The sequence below is a fragment of the Canis lupus genome, chromosome 16 (genome assembly GCF_048164855.1).
Source record: "Canis lupus baileyi chromosome 16, mCanLup2.hap1, whole genome shotgun sequence".
Taxonomy (NCBI): Eukaryota; Metazoa; Chordata; class Mammalia; order Carnivora; family Canidae; genus Canis; species Canis lupus.
Window position 1 is genome coordinate 46,071,719 of NC_132853.1, and position 12,984 is coordinate 46,084,702.

The 12,984-nt window shown below is 57.0% G+C and overlaps 1 protein-coding gene across 7 annotated transcripts in view; it reads right to left on the reverse strand.

The window, feature by feature from the left end:
* Nucleotides 1-1,510: 1,510 nt before the first annotated feature.
* The window catches only part of AXIN2 (axin 2), a 31,093-nt gene continuing 19,619 nt past the window's right edge, over nucleotides 1,511-12,984 (reverse strand). For 5 of the 7 annotated variants that reach the window (XM_072781058.1, XM_072781061.1, XM_072781062.1 and 2 more), the window contains 8 exons: nucleotides 12,608-12,710; nucleotides 10,058-10,198; nucleotides 9,449-9,960; nucleotides 8,952-9,146; nucleotides 8,409-8,642; nucleotides 7,773-7,868; nucleotides 6,359-6,526; nucleotides 1,511-3,059 (listed from right to left, as the gene is read on the reverse strand). In XM_072781058.1, the coding sequence (XP_072637159.1) occupies nucleotides 2,933-3,059; nucleotides 6,359-6,526; nucleotides 7,773-7,868; nucleotides 8,409-8,642; nucleotides 8,952-9,146; nucleotides 9,449-9,960; nucleotides 10,058-10,198; nucleotides 12,608-12,710 (1,576 nt within the window). In that variant the 3' untranslated portion in view covers nucleotides 1,511-2,932. Of the gene's footprint in view, nucleotides 3,060-4,530; nucleotides 5,209-6,358; nucleotides 6,527-7,772; nucleotides 7,869-8,408; nucleotides 8,643-8,951; nucleotides 9,147-9,448; nucleotides 9,961-10,057; nucleotides 10,199-12,607; nucleotides 12,711-12,984 lie in introns of all 7 variants that reach the window. The other 2 variants (XR_012009148.1, XM_072781064.1) reach the window with 2 other exon arrangements.

The following is a 12,984-nucleotide window of genomic DNA, read 5'->3' on the forward strand; positions in this document are numbered from 1 at the left end:
CTTTGGCTCAGGTCGTGATCCCGGGGTCCTGGGATCAAATCCCACATTGGGCTCCCCATAGGGAACTCGCTTCTCCCTCTGCCTATGTCTCTGCCTCTCTCTCTCTGTGTCTCTCATGAATAAGAAAGTAAACACCTTTTTTAAAAATCTAATAAAACTAACGACATTTTTCTCAGGTAAAGACACAGGTGATTCCACAAAGTTGAGGGTTTAGCAACCCCAGGTGCCCATCCAGGCCAGGTGAGGAGCACCTGATTGTTAAAATACGAGACGCAGAGAGAAACAGGCCCTCTTGAAAGAGGCGCAAACACAAGTGGTCGGCGCCCACGGTGCCCTGGAGCGTGGTGGCCCCGGGACTTGAGCCCACGGTGGTCGGAGTCCCAGCCTTGTTCTACCTCCCTGTGCTCCTGGGATGAATCAATAGACCTGAAGATTAAAGCCTAAATGCCCCACCCACACCACCCACAGCAGGTTACATCTCTTTGTCCTTTCAGATTGGAAAGAATCTTCCAATTTGGAAGTGGGTTGAGCCCCCATTCCAGCCCAGAGGGGTGGGTGCAGCAAGCCGCAGCACTAGGACCAAGATCAAGGACTCCTGCCGCCTGCTGTCCTGTTCCCTCGCGCCCTGGCCTGCCCGGCCGGCCGCCCAGTGCCTCCTCACCCTGCGTGGCCAGGGCCCTGGCCTTACTTATCTTGCCCTGTCAGCCCCACAGGTTCCAACAGCGACAGAAAGCCAACCAGATTTGCCGCAGACCCAACCCCAGGAAAACTGCATGCGTGAGAAGCCAAGTCCAACGGACCCTTTGTTTCTAAAATGGGCTCACGATAGGACCCCACTAGATGGACAGACCTGCTCTCCCAGATGGGAAACACAGCCCGGCCTCCCGGCGCTCAGCGCACTGGGAGGTGACCCGAGTTTGTTGAGCCAACGACCGCCAGCCGACTTCCGTGGCCACACCAGGTCAACGGTCCAGCAAACCATGCAGTTTTCTTGCTCAACCACCTGTTTTTTTCCTTATCACCTTTCTGGCCCAGACCCTCGCCGAAGGCATCAGCAGAGATCACATAGCCACAGAGACAGTGGCTGCTTATCACCAAGCTCAAGGCTCCTCAGCTCCACTGGACACTCCCGATCTACCCACTGTTTTCTGGAAATTTTCTCCCGGTGCTCCTAGGAGTAACGCGCATCTCCGCTCCTTATCTCCTGGACTTACCTCGCCAGGTGAGTCCTGCCTGCGAGGGAGAGGCTGCAGAGAAGTGGTCTAGGGAAGGGGACATGCGAGGCTGTGGTCTAGGGCCTGCTGGAGGACAAGAAAACCTTCAGCCGGTAACCAGGGGATTTTGGAGAGAGAGCTCTTGAAAACGTCAGGGCAGGGCCAGGTTGGGTGAGAAGAGGTGGAGGTGGGTCAGAGAGAGGCTGAGGCAAGGTGTGAAATCAAGCACAGGTGTTCACACACAGGGGCAGCCTCTGCCCTGCTCCCACCGCGGGGACTGAGAGACGAGGCCAATGTTTTGAAAAATATAAAATTTTAATAAAGGCTACATCTCTTAATTACAATAATTATTGTACCAAGTAATTTTCCTTAAATGAACTCTTTATAATGCATAATTTACAGTATAAGTAGAACAAAATGCCATGGCAAAAGTCATTGAGTACAAGACTTGTAATAAAAAGGCATAAAATATATTTATACATAAACCCCTTTCAAAAAACAAGGGAAAGTTGGAGCCCTCAATATAGGGCGACACACGGAGCGGGGCGCCGTGCAGGTACAGGTACTGTACTGATTTCAAGTCAAGCACTAGAGATAGTGGATTAATACTCTTCTGTCGTACAATATATACAGACGTATAGTACAGGTAACAATGGCAAACAGAATGTACAGATTAACTTAACACAAAAACCCGAACGTCAAAATGAAGGTGTCTGGAGGAAAGGGTGCTGCTAGGTCTTCCCACAACTGTCCGCTTCTTTGCAGGGCAAGCGGGTGGTGGTGGTTTCCAGAATGGTGGTGGTCCAAAGACTAATTTAAAAATGAAATCAACCAACCAACCAACACTCCAAGGAACTGTTGTTTCGATACAAGCACGAGTTGAACTACAAGGTTCTAGGGGGCCTCAGGCACTGGACACTGGGCCTTGGTGGGGAGTTAAGAGAAGTTAGAGTTAATCTGGGGTCCCCCAAATGAGGCTTCCCCCCCTCCCACCCTCACGATGGATCCAATCCCACACGATGGCCCCAAATGGCGGTGATGTTGCAACATAAATCAATCCTCAAGACCTTTAAGACAAAACAGAGCAGCATAGGGAAAAAAAAAAAATGCACCAATTTCGCGTGTGTTAATGGTAGGGCACCATTTAAACAAGTCTATCCTCACTCGGAGAAATGCAGGGCCAAGCATAATAATTCCCCTCTTAACGAAGAAATCATTAACGCGCCCCTCGCTCCACTCCCAAGCTGGGATAGATAGGACAATTAAAACTTCCCCTCCTCTCCCCCTTCCGTGTTTAAAGCAGCATATCCATAAACTGGGGGCTGGGGGGAATCAATTGTTCAATAAATAGCAGTAAGGACTCCTGTTCAGGTAAGCTATACACAGTTTCTCTTAGTTTATGGATTTCAGATCCCTAGGCAGTCATATATTATGTATGGCAGTCTCTCAAATACAGTCAGCATCATCAATAGCCAAGAGTGGTCATGTTTTTAATAAATAGTTCAGGCTTTTCTTATCTCAGTACCCAGCTCGTGAATAATGAAAACCAACCTCCCCCCTCCCCGCCCTCCCCGCGTGGCCAGTGGCCAAGTCTTCCCTAGACTCTGTCTTCTTCATTGGTTTAGTTTTCCTTCAAAAGGTCTCGTCGCGGTCGGTCATGGCCCAGGCTGGTGGCGCGGGCGGTGGCCCCGCGTCCGCCGGGGCCCGACCCCCGAGGCTCAGTCGATCCTCTCCACCTTCCCCAGAATCCTGCCTTCGTACATGGGGAGCACCGCCTCATCGTCCCAGATCTCCTCAAACACTGCTCCGCAGGCAAACTCGTCGCTTGCTTTCTTGAAGTAATACCTTAAAAGGAGAACCCAAAGAGCGTCTTGGTTAGCCGGCGTCTCCTGCTTTGCTTCATGGGAAGGTGATGCCACCGCTGAGCACTCAGGGGTCCGGAGGGTGCTGCCGCTGCAGGTGTGCGTGTGACCCGCTGCCCGCGTCTCATGGACCACGGTCACCGGGGCCGGCCCGGGGGTGCGATCGGGCGGGGGGGGCGGGGTTTTGTCACCTGGGAGGTGCCCCAGGGAGCGGCAGGTGGGGCAGCCTCCCACCTGCACCCTTAGGCCCAGAGTGCTGCTGCCACCCCCCTCGTGTGCTGGGCAGGGCGCACCCTGCGGTGGACAGCTGCCGGCTTCGTTCTCCCCCTTTGGGGAGGGGTGCGGGCGGGAGGGGCAAAACACGCCTGGTCCCTTTGCAGCAGCAGCAGCAGCAGCCAAGCAGGGGCGCCCCCTTAAAGAGGCCCCAGACCCAGCCATCCCGAACCTGCAGAAGTCCATGGAAGGCTGACACCTCCTGTCCTCTCCACCCTCCAGCACCCACAGGATACTCCCCTCGGTGGCCACTGCCGGCGGCGGCCAGCCCCACCTTGCTTCCTTGGTCCCCTCTTCTGTGTCCCTCCTGCCCCGCCCCCAGCCCACCACACCCCTCTCCAGGGTCAAACACTAGACTCTTCTATTATGCCGGTTGATTAAAGGTTCCTTTTACCCACCCCAACCCCCTTCTTTCTTCTAAGGCTAATTGTGTGGACGCAAATGACCAGCCTCTCTCAGGAGAGCCACATTCAGAAAACAACTGCTGTCCCCAGCCCCTTGTGTCCCCGGGCCCGGCCAGGGAGACCCCTCAGACCGATTAAACGCGCCCCTGCAAGTGGTCACCTCCAGCCAAGAAGGCCCCTTGGGGAGGGAGGGTCACGGTCCTCTGGGGGGTAGGGGGACAGCTCTTTAAAAAAAGTGGACTTGGGTCTCAGGGTTACAGTTGTTTTTTGTTCCTGTCTTTTCATTTAAAAGAAAAAGGAGGGGAAAAAAAAAAAAAGAGAATTCCCCTCGGTTAGAGAGCTCAACTTCTTTGCTCTGTGATGAAAGCAAGCCAAATACTTTCACAGGAGATAAGGCTAAATAAAGTGAACCAGCTGGGTTTAGTCAAGGTTCCTGGTTGTTAGCGGTCCCAGCTGGGCCACAGCGCCGGGGCGAGCGGCAGGCTGGGCCCGGGCAGCGCGCAGGACGCTTCCTATGGAGCGGGGCGCTTGGGAGAGCCCGGGGGCGGGGGGTACTGCACACAGGGGCCCCGCACGGTGGAGGGGGGAAGGCCACGGTTCTGATGCCACCCTCCACCGTGTCCCCTGGTCCCCAGCGGGGACCCTTCGGCTCTAACGAGTGGGGCTTTCGTGGCACCTCTGAGCCAACACGCAGTGACCTTTTACAGAACTGTAACCTCTTCCAGGGAGGGGAGAGGCCACATTCCCCAGGCCCCGGCCCCAGGACTTCAAACGCACTTGTGCTGCCCTCGTCTTCTCCAAGAAACGGGCTTTTCCACTGCAACATGCTTTATGTGGCAAACTTTGCTTTCTTCTGACATCTGGCACCAATAGCGTCTGGCACGTCTGGAGAGACTGTTCTCCTTTTGAACCTCTGCCATGTTGAGATTACTCAGTGCAGCCCAGGTCCCCCCACTCGGCGGCCCCATCCTCGCCGGGCTTTTTATTGGGAGGGTGGGGGGGGGGGCGCTGCAGGACGGGAGCACCACCCCTGCTGGGAGGGCCAGGCAGGGCACCCGGTGCCTCCACGAGCCAGGAGGGCAAGGGGTCCAGCTCCGGCCTGAGAGCCAGGCCAGGGAGATAAGGCGGCCGGGAAGGGTCTGGCCACAGCCTGATCCAATCAGTAAAGAATTTGAGAGTCAACCATTTGTGCAAGTCTTTGTGCATTAAAAGGGAGGCCGGGGCTTCAAAGCCAGGCTTATTAAGTGCGCCTTAGAAAAAAAAAAAAAAAAATCAGAGCCAGATGTGGCCGGAGTGGCTGAGCGCGAAGCCTCCCCGGTAGCCTCTGCTCGGCGCTCCGTGGCCCTGCTCCCCTGAAGGTCACCTGCAGTTCCACTCAAAGTCCAGCCGAGTCAGAGCTGAGATCAAAATGAATCCCTGGAGGGGCACACTTGTGTAATTAGTTTCACCTTGTGTCTGTTCAAGATAAAAAAAAAAAAAGAAAAAGAGGAAGAAGAGGAAGAAGCAGCAGCCAGGCCTGCTCCCCAATCCCTTGGATACATTTTCCTGAATTGTCTCTGCCCTGGTGTCAGATGGAAAGATCTAGAGCCCAGCTCCACACCCAGCTCTCCTCAGTCCCTTACAGGATCCTCAGCCCCGAACCCCATCGTTTCCCAGCAAAAGGAATCCCTCTGGGCCCCTGCCCCCAAGCAGCTGCCAGGACCAGGGGCTCCGGAAGCTGGTGCCCTCCTGGCCGGGGGCTGAGTGCCAAGCAGCTTCTCCACGCCCACCTCCGGCTCCCGGTGGGATGGGCTGGCACCTTCTGAGCACATACTGGACCCCTCCCTGAAGTGTGTGCCCAGCACCTTGATGCCCCTGGCCTGCCCACGTATTCCCTTGGGACGATGGCCACGGAGAAGGGGCAGTGACGACTCTAGATGAACGGAGGTGGGGTCATCACCCACCCCCCATTAAGGAGAAGGGAACCCAGGAATGGGCCCTGCTCTTGAGTCCTCTCTGGGGCCCTCGAAGGCCCCCAGAAGGGGAAGGGGGGCTGGAGGGAGGTGAGTGCCCATCCTCCTCTGCTACGGATAGAAGAGCTCTCCGGCTTCACGTGAGCCGTTCACCACGGCGAGGCAGTTCTGTGGGCAGGAGGGCTGTGGGCGAGGGAGGAGAGGCGGTCTCTGCTTCCAGGCAGTGGCCTCTGCCCTTCCCCACGCTGGCTGTGTGGACGATCTCTCCTACACCCGAGCTTCCTCATCGTCTGTCTGTCCCTCCCCGACACACATACGGCCCTCTCCCTTTTGGGAAGGGCCTCTGCAAGATGGCCCCAGCCCAGCTCTCCTGGCCGAGCTCTGTGCCCTCAGAGTCTCATTCACCTGGTAGAAAAAGCCCATCCAGGTCCCCACAGAGCCCTCCCAGGGCCTCCCTGCTGCTGCTGCTGTGTTATTTCTGTCAGTGGTGAGGGGAGAGAGGAAATGAGAAGGAGCACAAGCGCCAGGCAGCCCCACGGCTGCCCCGAGCGCCTCCTGAGCCCCTCCCGGGTCCGCCAGGCCAGCGACGCGACTCTGGCTCTTGCTTCTGAGCAAACAAACTCTGGAGCAGCGAGAAGCCGCAGGGCTCTTACCTATAATTTCCCTTTTTGCTGAGCTGCTCTTTAAAGTGGCCCAGGGTCAAGCTCTGAGCCTTCAGCATCCTCCTGTATGGAATTTCTTCTCCACAGAAAAAGTATGTGACGACCAACTCGCTGGCCTGGAGCGCGTGGACCCCCGCCAGCTTCTTTGGCTCTTTGTGACTGAGAAATAAGATGGAATGCAACAAGTTTTAGCATTTGCAGGCAGCAAGTGCACACACGACGCACACACGCACAAGCACGGGCTCTCGAACACGTTCTCCGCAGGGAAAGGGCTGCAGCTAGATGCTCAAAGGGGCCTGGGTGCAGGGCCCCCCATCACAGGGGCCACCGCCTCGGTGGCACACAGCCCCGGGCACCCAGGAAGGGACAATGTCCTTTGGGCTGTACACGGCTGCTACTGTCCCCCTCACGACCACCAAATGGGGGGCCGGAAGATGGGTGCCGAATAGTCTCTTTCAGGATGACACAACCAGGGTGCCTGCCAGTGAAGACGAGGAGGGAAGCTGTCACAGAGAACGTGGGTTCACTCAGCCCAACTGGGGAATGCTGCAGAGGCAAACCCAGACCGGCTCCCGAGACGGCATGGATGCCAGAGCCCACTGGGAGGGTCGGCCCTATCATTCTGACCTCCCTCGTTTATTCTTCAAGTTTGCAGAGTGGCTTTACAAAAAAAAAAAAAAAAAAAAAAAAAAAAAGCTGCAGGCCTGGACAGCTGGTACACCTAAGGTCAACCAACGAGAAGGGTGGTGGCTCATTCACGGGCTGCAAACATGGCTCATTGCCCAAGATGAACAAGCTAAGGAAGAAAACTTCAATTATTTAGACCATGTTAGACTCCCATGGCCCATTTCTTTCTGAACGCACCCTCCCATAATTAAACGAAGCCAGGCTACTTGGTCGGCAGGAATGTAAACTTATGGGAAGAATCATGGCACAACTGGTGAAGACACTCCATTACCCCCAAGCAAAACAATAACTGTCCTCTATGTCTGCGATGGTGGAGAATCATCTTCTGGCTCCCTGCGACGAGACATTTCCGACCCAGTAGCGTGCAAGCTGAGTGAGGGCAACTTTTGCATCCGGGCCTGGGGACCCCTCTAATCCATGTGCTAATGGCTTCACGTCTCCGCTTCTGCTCAGTGTGTGCCCAGGCACCCCGAGCCACCCGTCACTTCAGGGAACAACGCCTGTGTACGAGTCACAACACGTTGCCCCGTACAGGCAGGGTTTTCAAGGTCCTAATTTATGGCCACATCTGCATTCACCAGCCCGTGTTGCTACTGTTAAAACCAAGGTGATTTTATATGCTAGAAAAAGTTCTCCAAAATCTCAATGCCAGGGAGTCAAGACCCTGAAACACACGCCCCCTCGGGGGCCCTCAGCCACGTCAGGTGAAGACACTCACTCTTCTGAAGCCAGGCCTGGGTTGGAGAAGGGCGTGGCTCCTGTCTGACCAGTGGCCGAGTGGTTCCTGTCCCTCTGCTGACTGGCTGCACAGCACCTGAGGACAGAGTCGGAGCAGAGGACCGAGAATGAGCCTGCTGTCGCCGGGCAAGCGGGGAGCAGACGGGAAAGCTGTCCTCTGCAGGCCCGAGCTGTAGGCCCGACTTCCATCCCCGGGGAACGCCATCCTGAGCCCCCGGGGAGCCCAGAATGGGGCAGGATGACACCAGCCCAGACAAAGGGCTGAGGCTCTAGATTCTCCATCAGCCGTGGCTTCTTATGTGCCAGCCCTGCGTGATGGTGATGGGGGCATTTGTCAGGGATGGGATTTGTAAGGAACTACCGCAATTCATCCTCTTTCTGGGCCTGACCTGCCTAACGGACAGATCCTGGACAGCTCTTCAGAGCAAACAGAAGTTAAAGGAACAATTTCTAGCAGGTGGGAAGGAGACCGGTATGTGGCCAGAAGCCATCCCTCCTCCCTGAGGAGCAACTGAGATGCAGGCCAAGAGGGCCCCTTCCCTTGTGCTACAGGCCAGGGCTCCCCCTCCAGACCCAACCTCTGCCTTCCCGTCTGTGCTGTGCTGCTGCTACTCACCGCTGCTTTGGGGGCTTGGACACCTCGGCCAGCCGGCGGCAGGCCTCCTCCAGCTGTGCCAGCGTGTTGGGCGGGGTCAGGGGAGGCATGGCGGGGTCCTGGGTGAACGGGTGGGCTCGGGGGGCGGCACGGGGGTGCCCGTTGCTACCCCCCAGCAGGTGGTGCCGGCCAGCTCGCTCGGCTGGGGACGCACGGGCCGACTCCAAGGGGTAAGCCTTCTTTGTGCTTTGGGCACTGAACATGGAGCAAGAGAGAAAGCAGAAGGAAAGAAACTGGGTTAGAAAAACTGGAAAATGTGACCTCAGTAGAAACTTCTCTATCCTGCCTTCAAAGAGAAGAGAAAAAAAATGACCCTACCATCACACGGACAGGGGGCGTTGCCAAAACATGGCATTTTTGTGGTCTGCTCAGTCCACCGTTTAATATTAAGACGGCAGGAGCAAACAGTCACATTTGCTTTCGGCCGACTGCAAAAATAGCCAACCCCACAATACCTCCGTGGAGACTGCCCGTGACCCTGGCCGCGGCGGTGGTGGTGTTTACCTAGGGGGCTTGGGCTTGCTCTGCCGCTCACTCTCCAGCATCCACTGCCAGACATCCTGCGACCTGTCTCCTTCCTCCCCGGGAAGTTGCAGGACCCCAGCTCCGCCTGGGGCCCCTCCTTCCCTGGCGGGCAGGGCCAGGCCCGGCTCCACGCTTTTCCCATTTCGTTTGGGCAGGGTACTGCCTCTGCTGCTGCTGCAGGGAACCAAGACCCACACCCGTCCCAGAGGCCCCGTTACATCTCTGGGACTCCTCCAATCGGCCGGTTCAGCGAGTGGCAGGGTGACACGGAAGACCCATGCACCTGCTCCCCCTGCCCCGCCCCACCGTGCACCTCCCTCCTGGAAGCTAAGTGCCTGTGACCTCTGGCCCCCACCTCACACCTGCCCCGGGCTCTGGGGGGGGGGGGGAGAGAGAGAGAGAGAGAGAGAGAGAGAGAGAGAGAGAGAGAGAGAGAGAGACCCCCACAGGGACACTCCAGTCTGCCCAGCACTTACCTGAACTGCTCCGCCTGCACGGGCTCCAGAGCCTTGGGGTGGCTCCTACACTTTGAGTAGCAGTAATACTCGGTGCCCCCGGGGCAGAAGCAGCGCACCCTCTGTGCCGCCTCTGCCTCGATCTCCTCCTTGGTCTTGGGGAGGGCGTGGTGGTGGATGTAGTGGTGGTGGACATGCTTCGTCGTCTGCTTGGTCACGAAGCCCTTGGCTCCAAGGAGGGGGCAACCAGCCTGCGAGGCTGCCATGGGGGGCAACTTGCCCCCGGGCGGGAGCAGGGGGTGGTACTGCTGGTGGTGGTGGTGGTGGTGGTCGGGGGAACGGGAGCGGGGGCTGTAGCGGCCCACACCCGGCGACTGGCAGCCCGGGGTCTTGAGGACCCTGGACAGGTGGTCGTCCAGAATGGTCTGCGGGTCCTCCTCATAGCTGCCGGAGGGCAGGAGGGAGAGGGGGTGCGGGGTGGGCCCCCCTTCTCTGGAGCTCAGCGCTAGCTCGGAAGCCTCCTTCTCTTCATCCTGGAGGGGCGGGCAGCAGAAGGGGGCGCGGGCCGGTAAGCAGGAGGGCCTGGCCCGGGTGGCCGGGGGTGGGGGTCCCGGGGAGGGGCGGCACTACCTCTCGGATCTGCTGCAGGCGCTCCTCCAGGCTGTGGCGGCTCTCCAGCTCCAGCTTCAGCTTCTCCAGCCTGGAGATGAGCTCGGCCGCGAAGGTGGCGGGCTCCACGGGGGTCATCTCCTTGGGCAGGCGGTGGGTTCTCTACGGGGCACGGGGAGGGAAGACACGACGCCGCGTTCAGCGGGCCAGCACGGGGCACCCGCCAGAGCTTCCCGGGCCCGACGGCCACGGCCACGGCTGCGCGGGCGGAGAGCGCGGGCGCGGCGCCCGGGCTGCTCGGGAGCTTTATGCGCCGGCGCCGCGGCCTCATGGAGAGCCATGGTCCCCACCAGCGTTTGCCTTGGGCAGGAGCAGTTGGTCGCACTCCGAGAGGCCCCGCTTGTTCTCTCTGTAGTACAACCAGCCCATCAGTAGCTACTCTGAAGTAGAAAATCTTCAAAGACTGTTGTCAAACATCAAAAAAAAAAAAAAAAAAAGGCAGCCCTCTGAGGTGGGAGGGGAGAGGCACCAGCTCAACTCAAGGAATAAAAAAAGTAGAGCCTAAACAGAAAGGGAGCTGGAAATTTAAAAAAAAAATAAAAAAAAAATAATAATAATAAGATTGGAAGGGAGGTGGGGGTGGGGGAAGAAGAGGGGAAAAAAGGGAGTCACACGGCCGGATCAGAAGAAGTGGTAATTTATTTCGTGGCCACACACTGCGCACCTTTGAGGTGGTGTTGTCTCAACACTGTCCTAGATCTCCCCGGCTCTCTCCACCCCTCCTCCCCGGCTCTTTGTACAGAAAATGAAGGAAGATGCTGCGGGCTAGCAGCAGAGCACCGCTGAGCTTGGCTGCCTGAAGCTCATCTATCAAGGGAACGGGGAACATCTCCAAATCAAGTACAGAATATAAAAAGGCATCGAGGGTGCCTGCCAAAAGCAGCAAACAGAGGACTCCCACTGCCCCGGCGCTCTGTCCTCCTGTCCCCCCCCGCCACCCCCTCCCCTCGGCTGTCTGCTTCCTCCTTCCTCAATTTCCCTCTTGCTCTGCCCTCCCCTCTAGGGTTGGGGGGTTGGGGGGCTGGGGGGGTGGCAGAAAGCCAACCCGTGAAGGCCCGTACTCCCCCTGCAGCTGGGCTGGCCTCCCCCTGGCCCCCGGCACCCACTTAGCCTCGGAAGTGCAGGGGCGCAGAGGGAGGAGAGAAGGTCCACCCCCCCCAACACACCCCCCAGAGGAGCCGGCTGCTCTCACACCGGCTCGGCGCGGCCCCCATCAAAGCACTGCCCTATGGAGAAAGTTGATTTGCACACCCCAGGACAGGATCATCTAATTTACAAGCTTGCGCAGAACTTTTATTCACGCACATACTCCTCTCCCCAGCACCCCCACAGCCCTGCCAAAAAAGTCTATCATCCACACTGTTGTATTTGTTGGGGTGATGTTATGGAGGAAGGCGGATGCTGAAGGCCCCAGGAAAGCATGGTGACAGGCTCGATTTTAGGACCCAGGTAAGTCTGCCCTGGACGGTGTCAGGGGCTCTCGGCGGGGAGCTACTCTAGCAACAACCACCCATGCACTAACGCAACATGGGATTAGCAGGTCGACGTGTTAATTTTCTGAATGTGGCATCACTGATGGACTAATTGAATACTCGGGAGCTGGCAGGAAGGATTCAGGAAGAGACGCCACTCGAAGCTGGGCGCACTCTTCCCCTCCCTAATCGACAGGCTTCTTGCAATCTTGGATATCAGGGTATTGCAAGAAGCGGAGCTCCTACAACGCAGGCAAGGAGGCTCTGCTGAGTTTTATGGGAGCCACACGCTGGCCGCCCTCCCGAGACTTGGAAACGTAAGGGGAGGTACCAAGAAAGGCCCTCCATGCCATGCTGGCCTCTCTTGTCAATCACAGGGAGAAGCTGTTCGTGAGATCCTAACCTCCAAACCCTTCATCCATTCAGCATTCATTAGGTGCAGATGCAACAGCAAGGATGAAGCCAAGTTCTGGGGTTGGAAACAGGCAAGACGGGACAGCTGCCCTCCAGGGCTTCAGAAGTCACCCGGAGAAATGTCCAGGGATATAATTTCCCTTCTGCAGGAGGCAGAGCTTCCTTCAGCCTCCTCATTCACCGACTCAATTGAGTCTTAGTAAGCACCTGTTACGTGCAGGCCACTGTTCCAGTCTCTGCAGATGGGGCATCTAACAGAAAAGCCTCCCTGCCCTCAGGAGGCTTCCATTCCAGTGGGAACCCAACCAGAAACATGGTTTAATTGCCACCCTTTCTTGGTTTCTGGAAAAGAACCGCTCTGGTTTCTCATGCAGAATTTTTTTCGAACTGAGAAAATGTAGAGGTTCAAGTAGGTCATCTTGAGCTTCACTCTGCCCGGCATCAGACCCCAAGGAACCATGGAACACCTCTTGCCTGCTTCCCCCTTCCTTCCCTTCACCCTGGCAGACCCAGCCACTGCTCCTCCTCTTACCAGAAACCTAACCCCTCCTCCACCTCCCACCCCTTTTCTTCAAGACTCAACATGGCTGAAAATATCCGCCTTTCCCCTCCAGGCTATACTCACCGGGAAATGAGGTAGAGACACTTGGCCATTGGCCTTCACACTGCGATGCATTTCTCTCTGGAGCTGTTTCTTACTCCCCACACGGTAAGGAGGGATTCCATCTCTGAGGGAAGGGCAAAGACAGAACCCACAGGCTCGTGAGGACGCTTCCAGCACGTGGACTAACTCACAAGCTATCCTGAGATCCCACCAATGGACAGGACCATCACATGCCTCCCTGCAAGTGTATCCCGGTCCTGGGCCCCATGGCTCTTCCCAAGGGGAATGATCAATCCAAGATCAACCTGCCAAACCCCCTGCCCATCACCTCTGTAAACTGGGGCTCCCTCTCAGATTCAGGGTGGACAACTTGGAGCTTTACAAGCTCCCCTCACAAG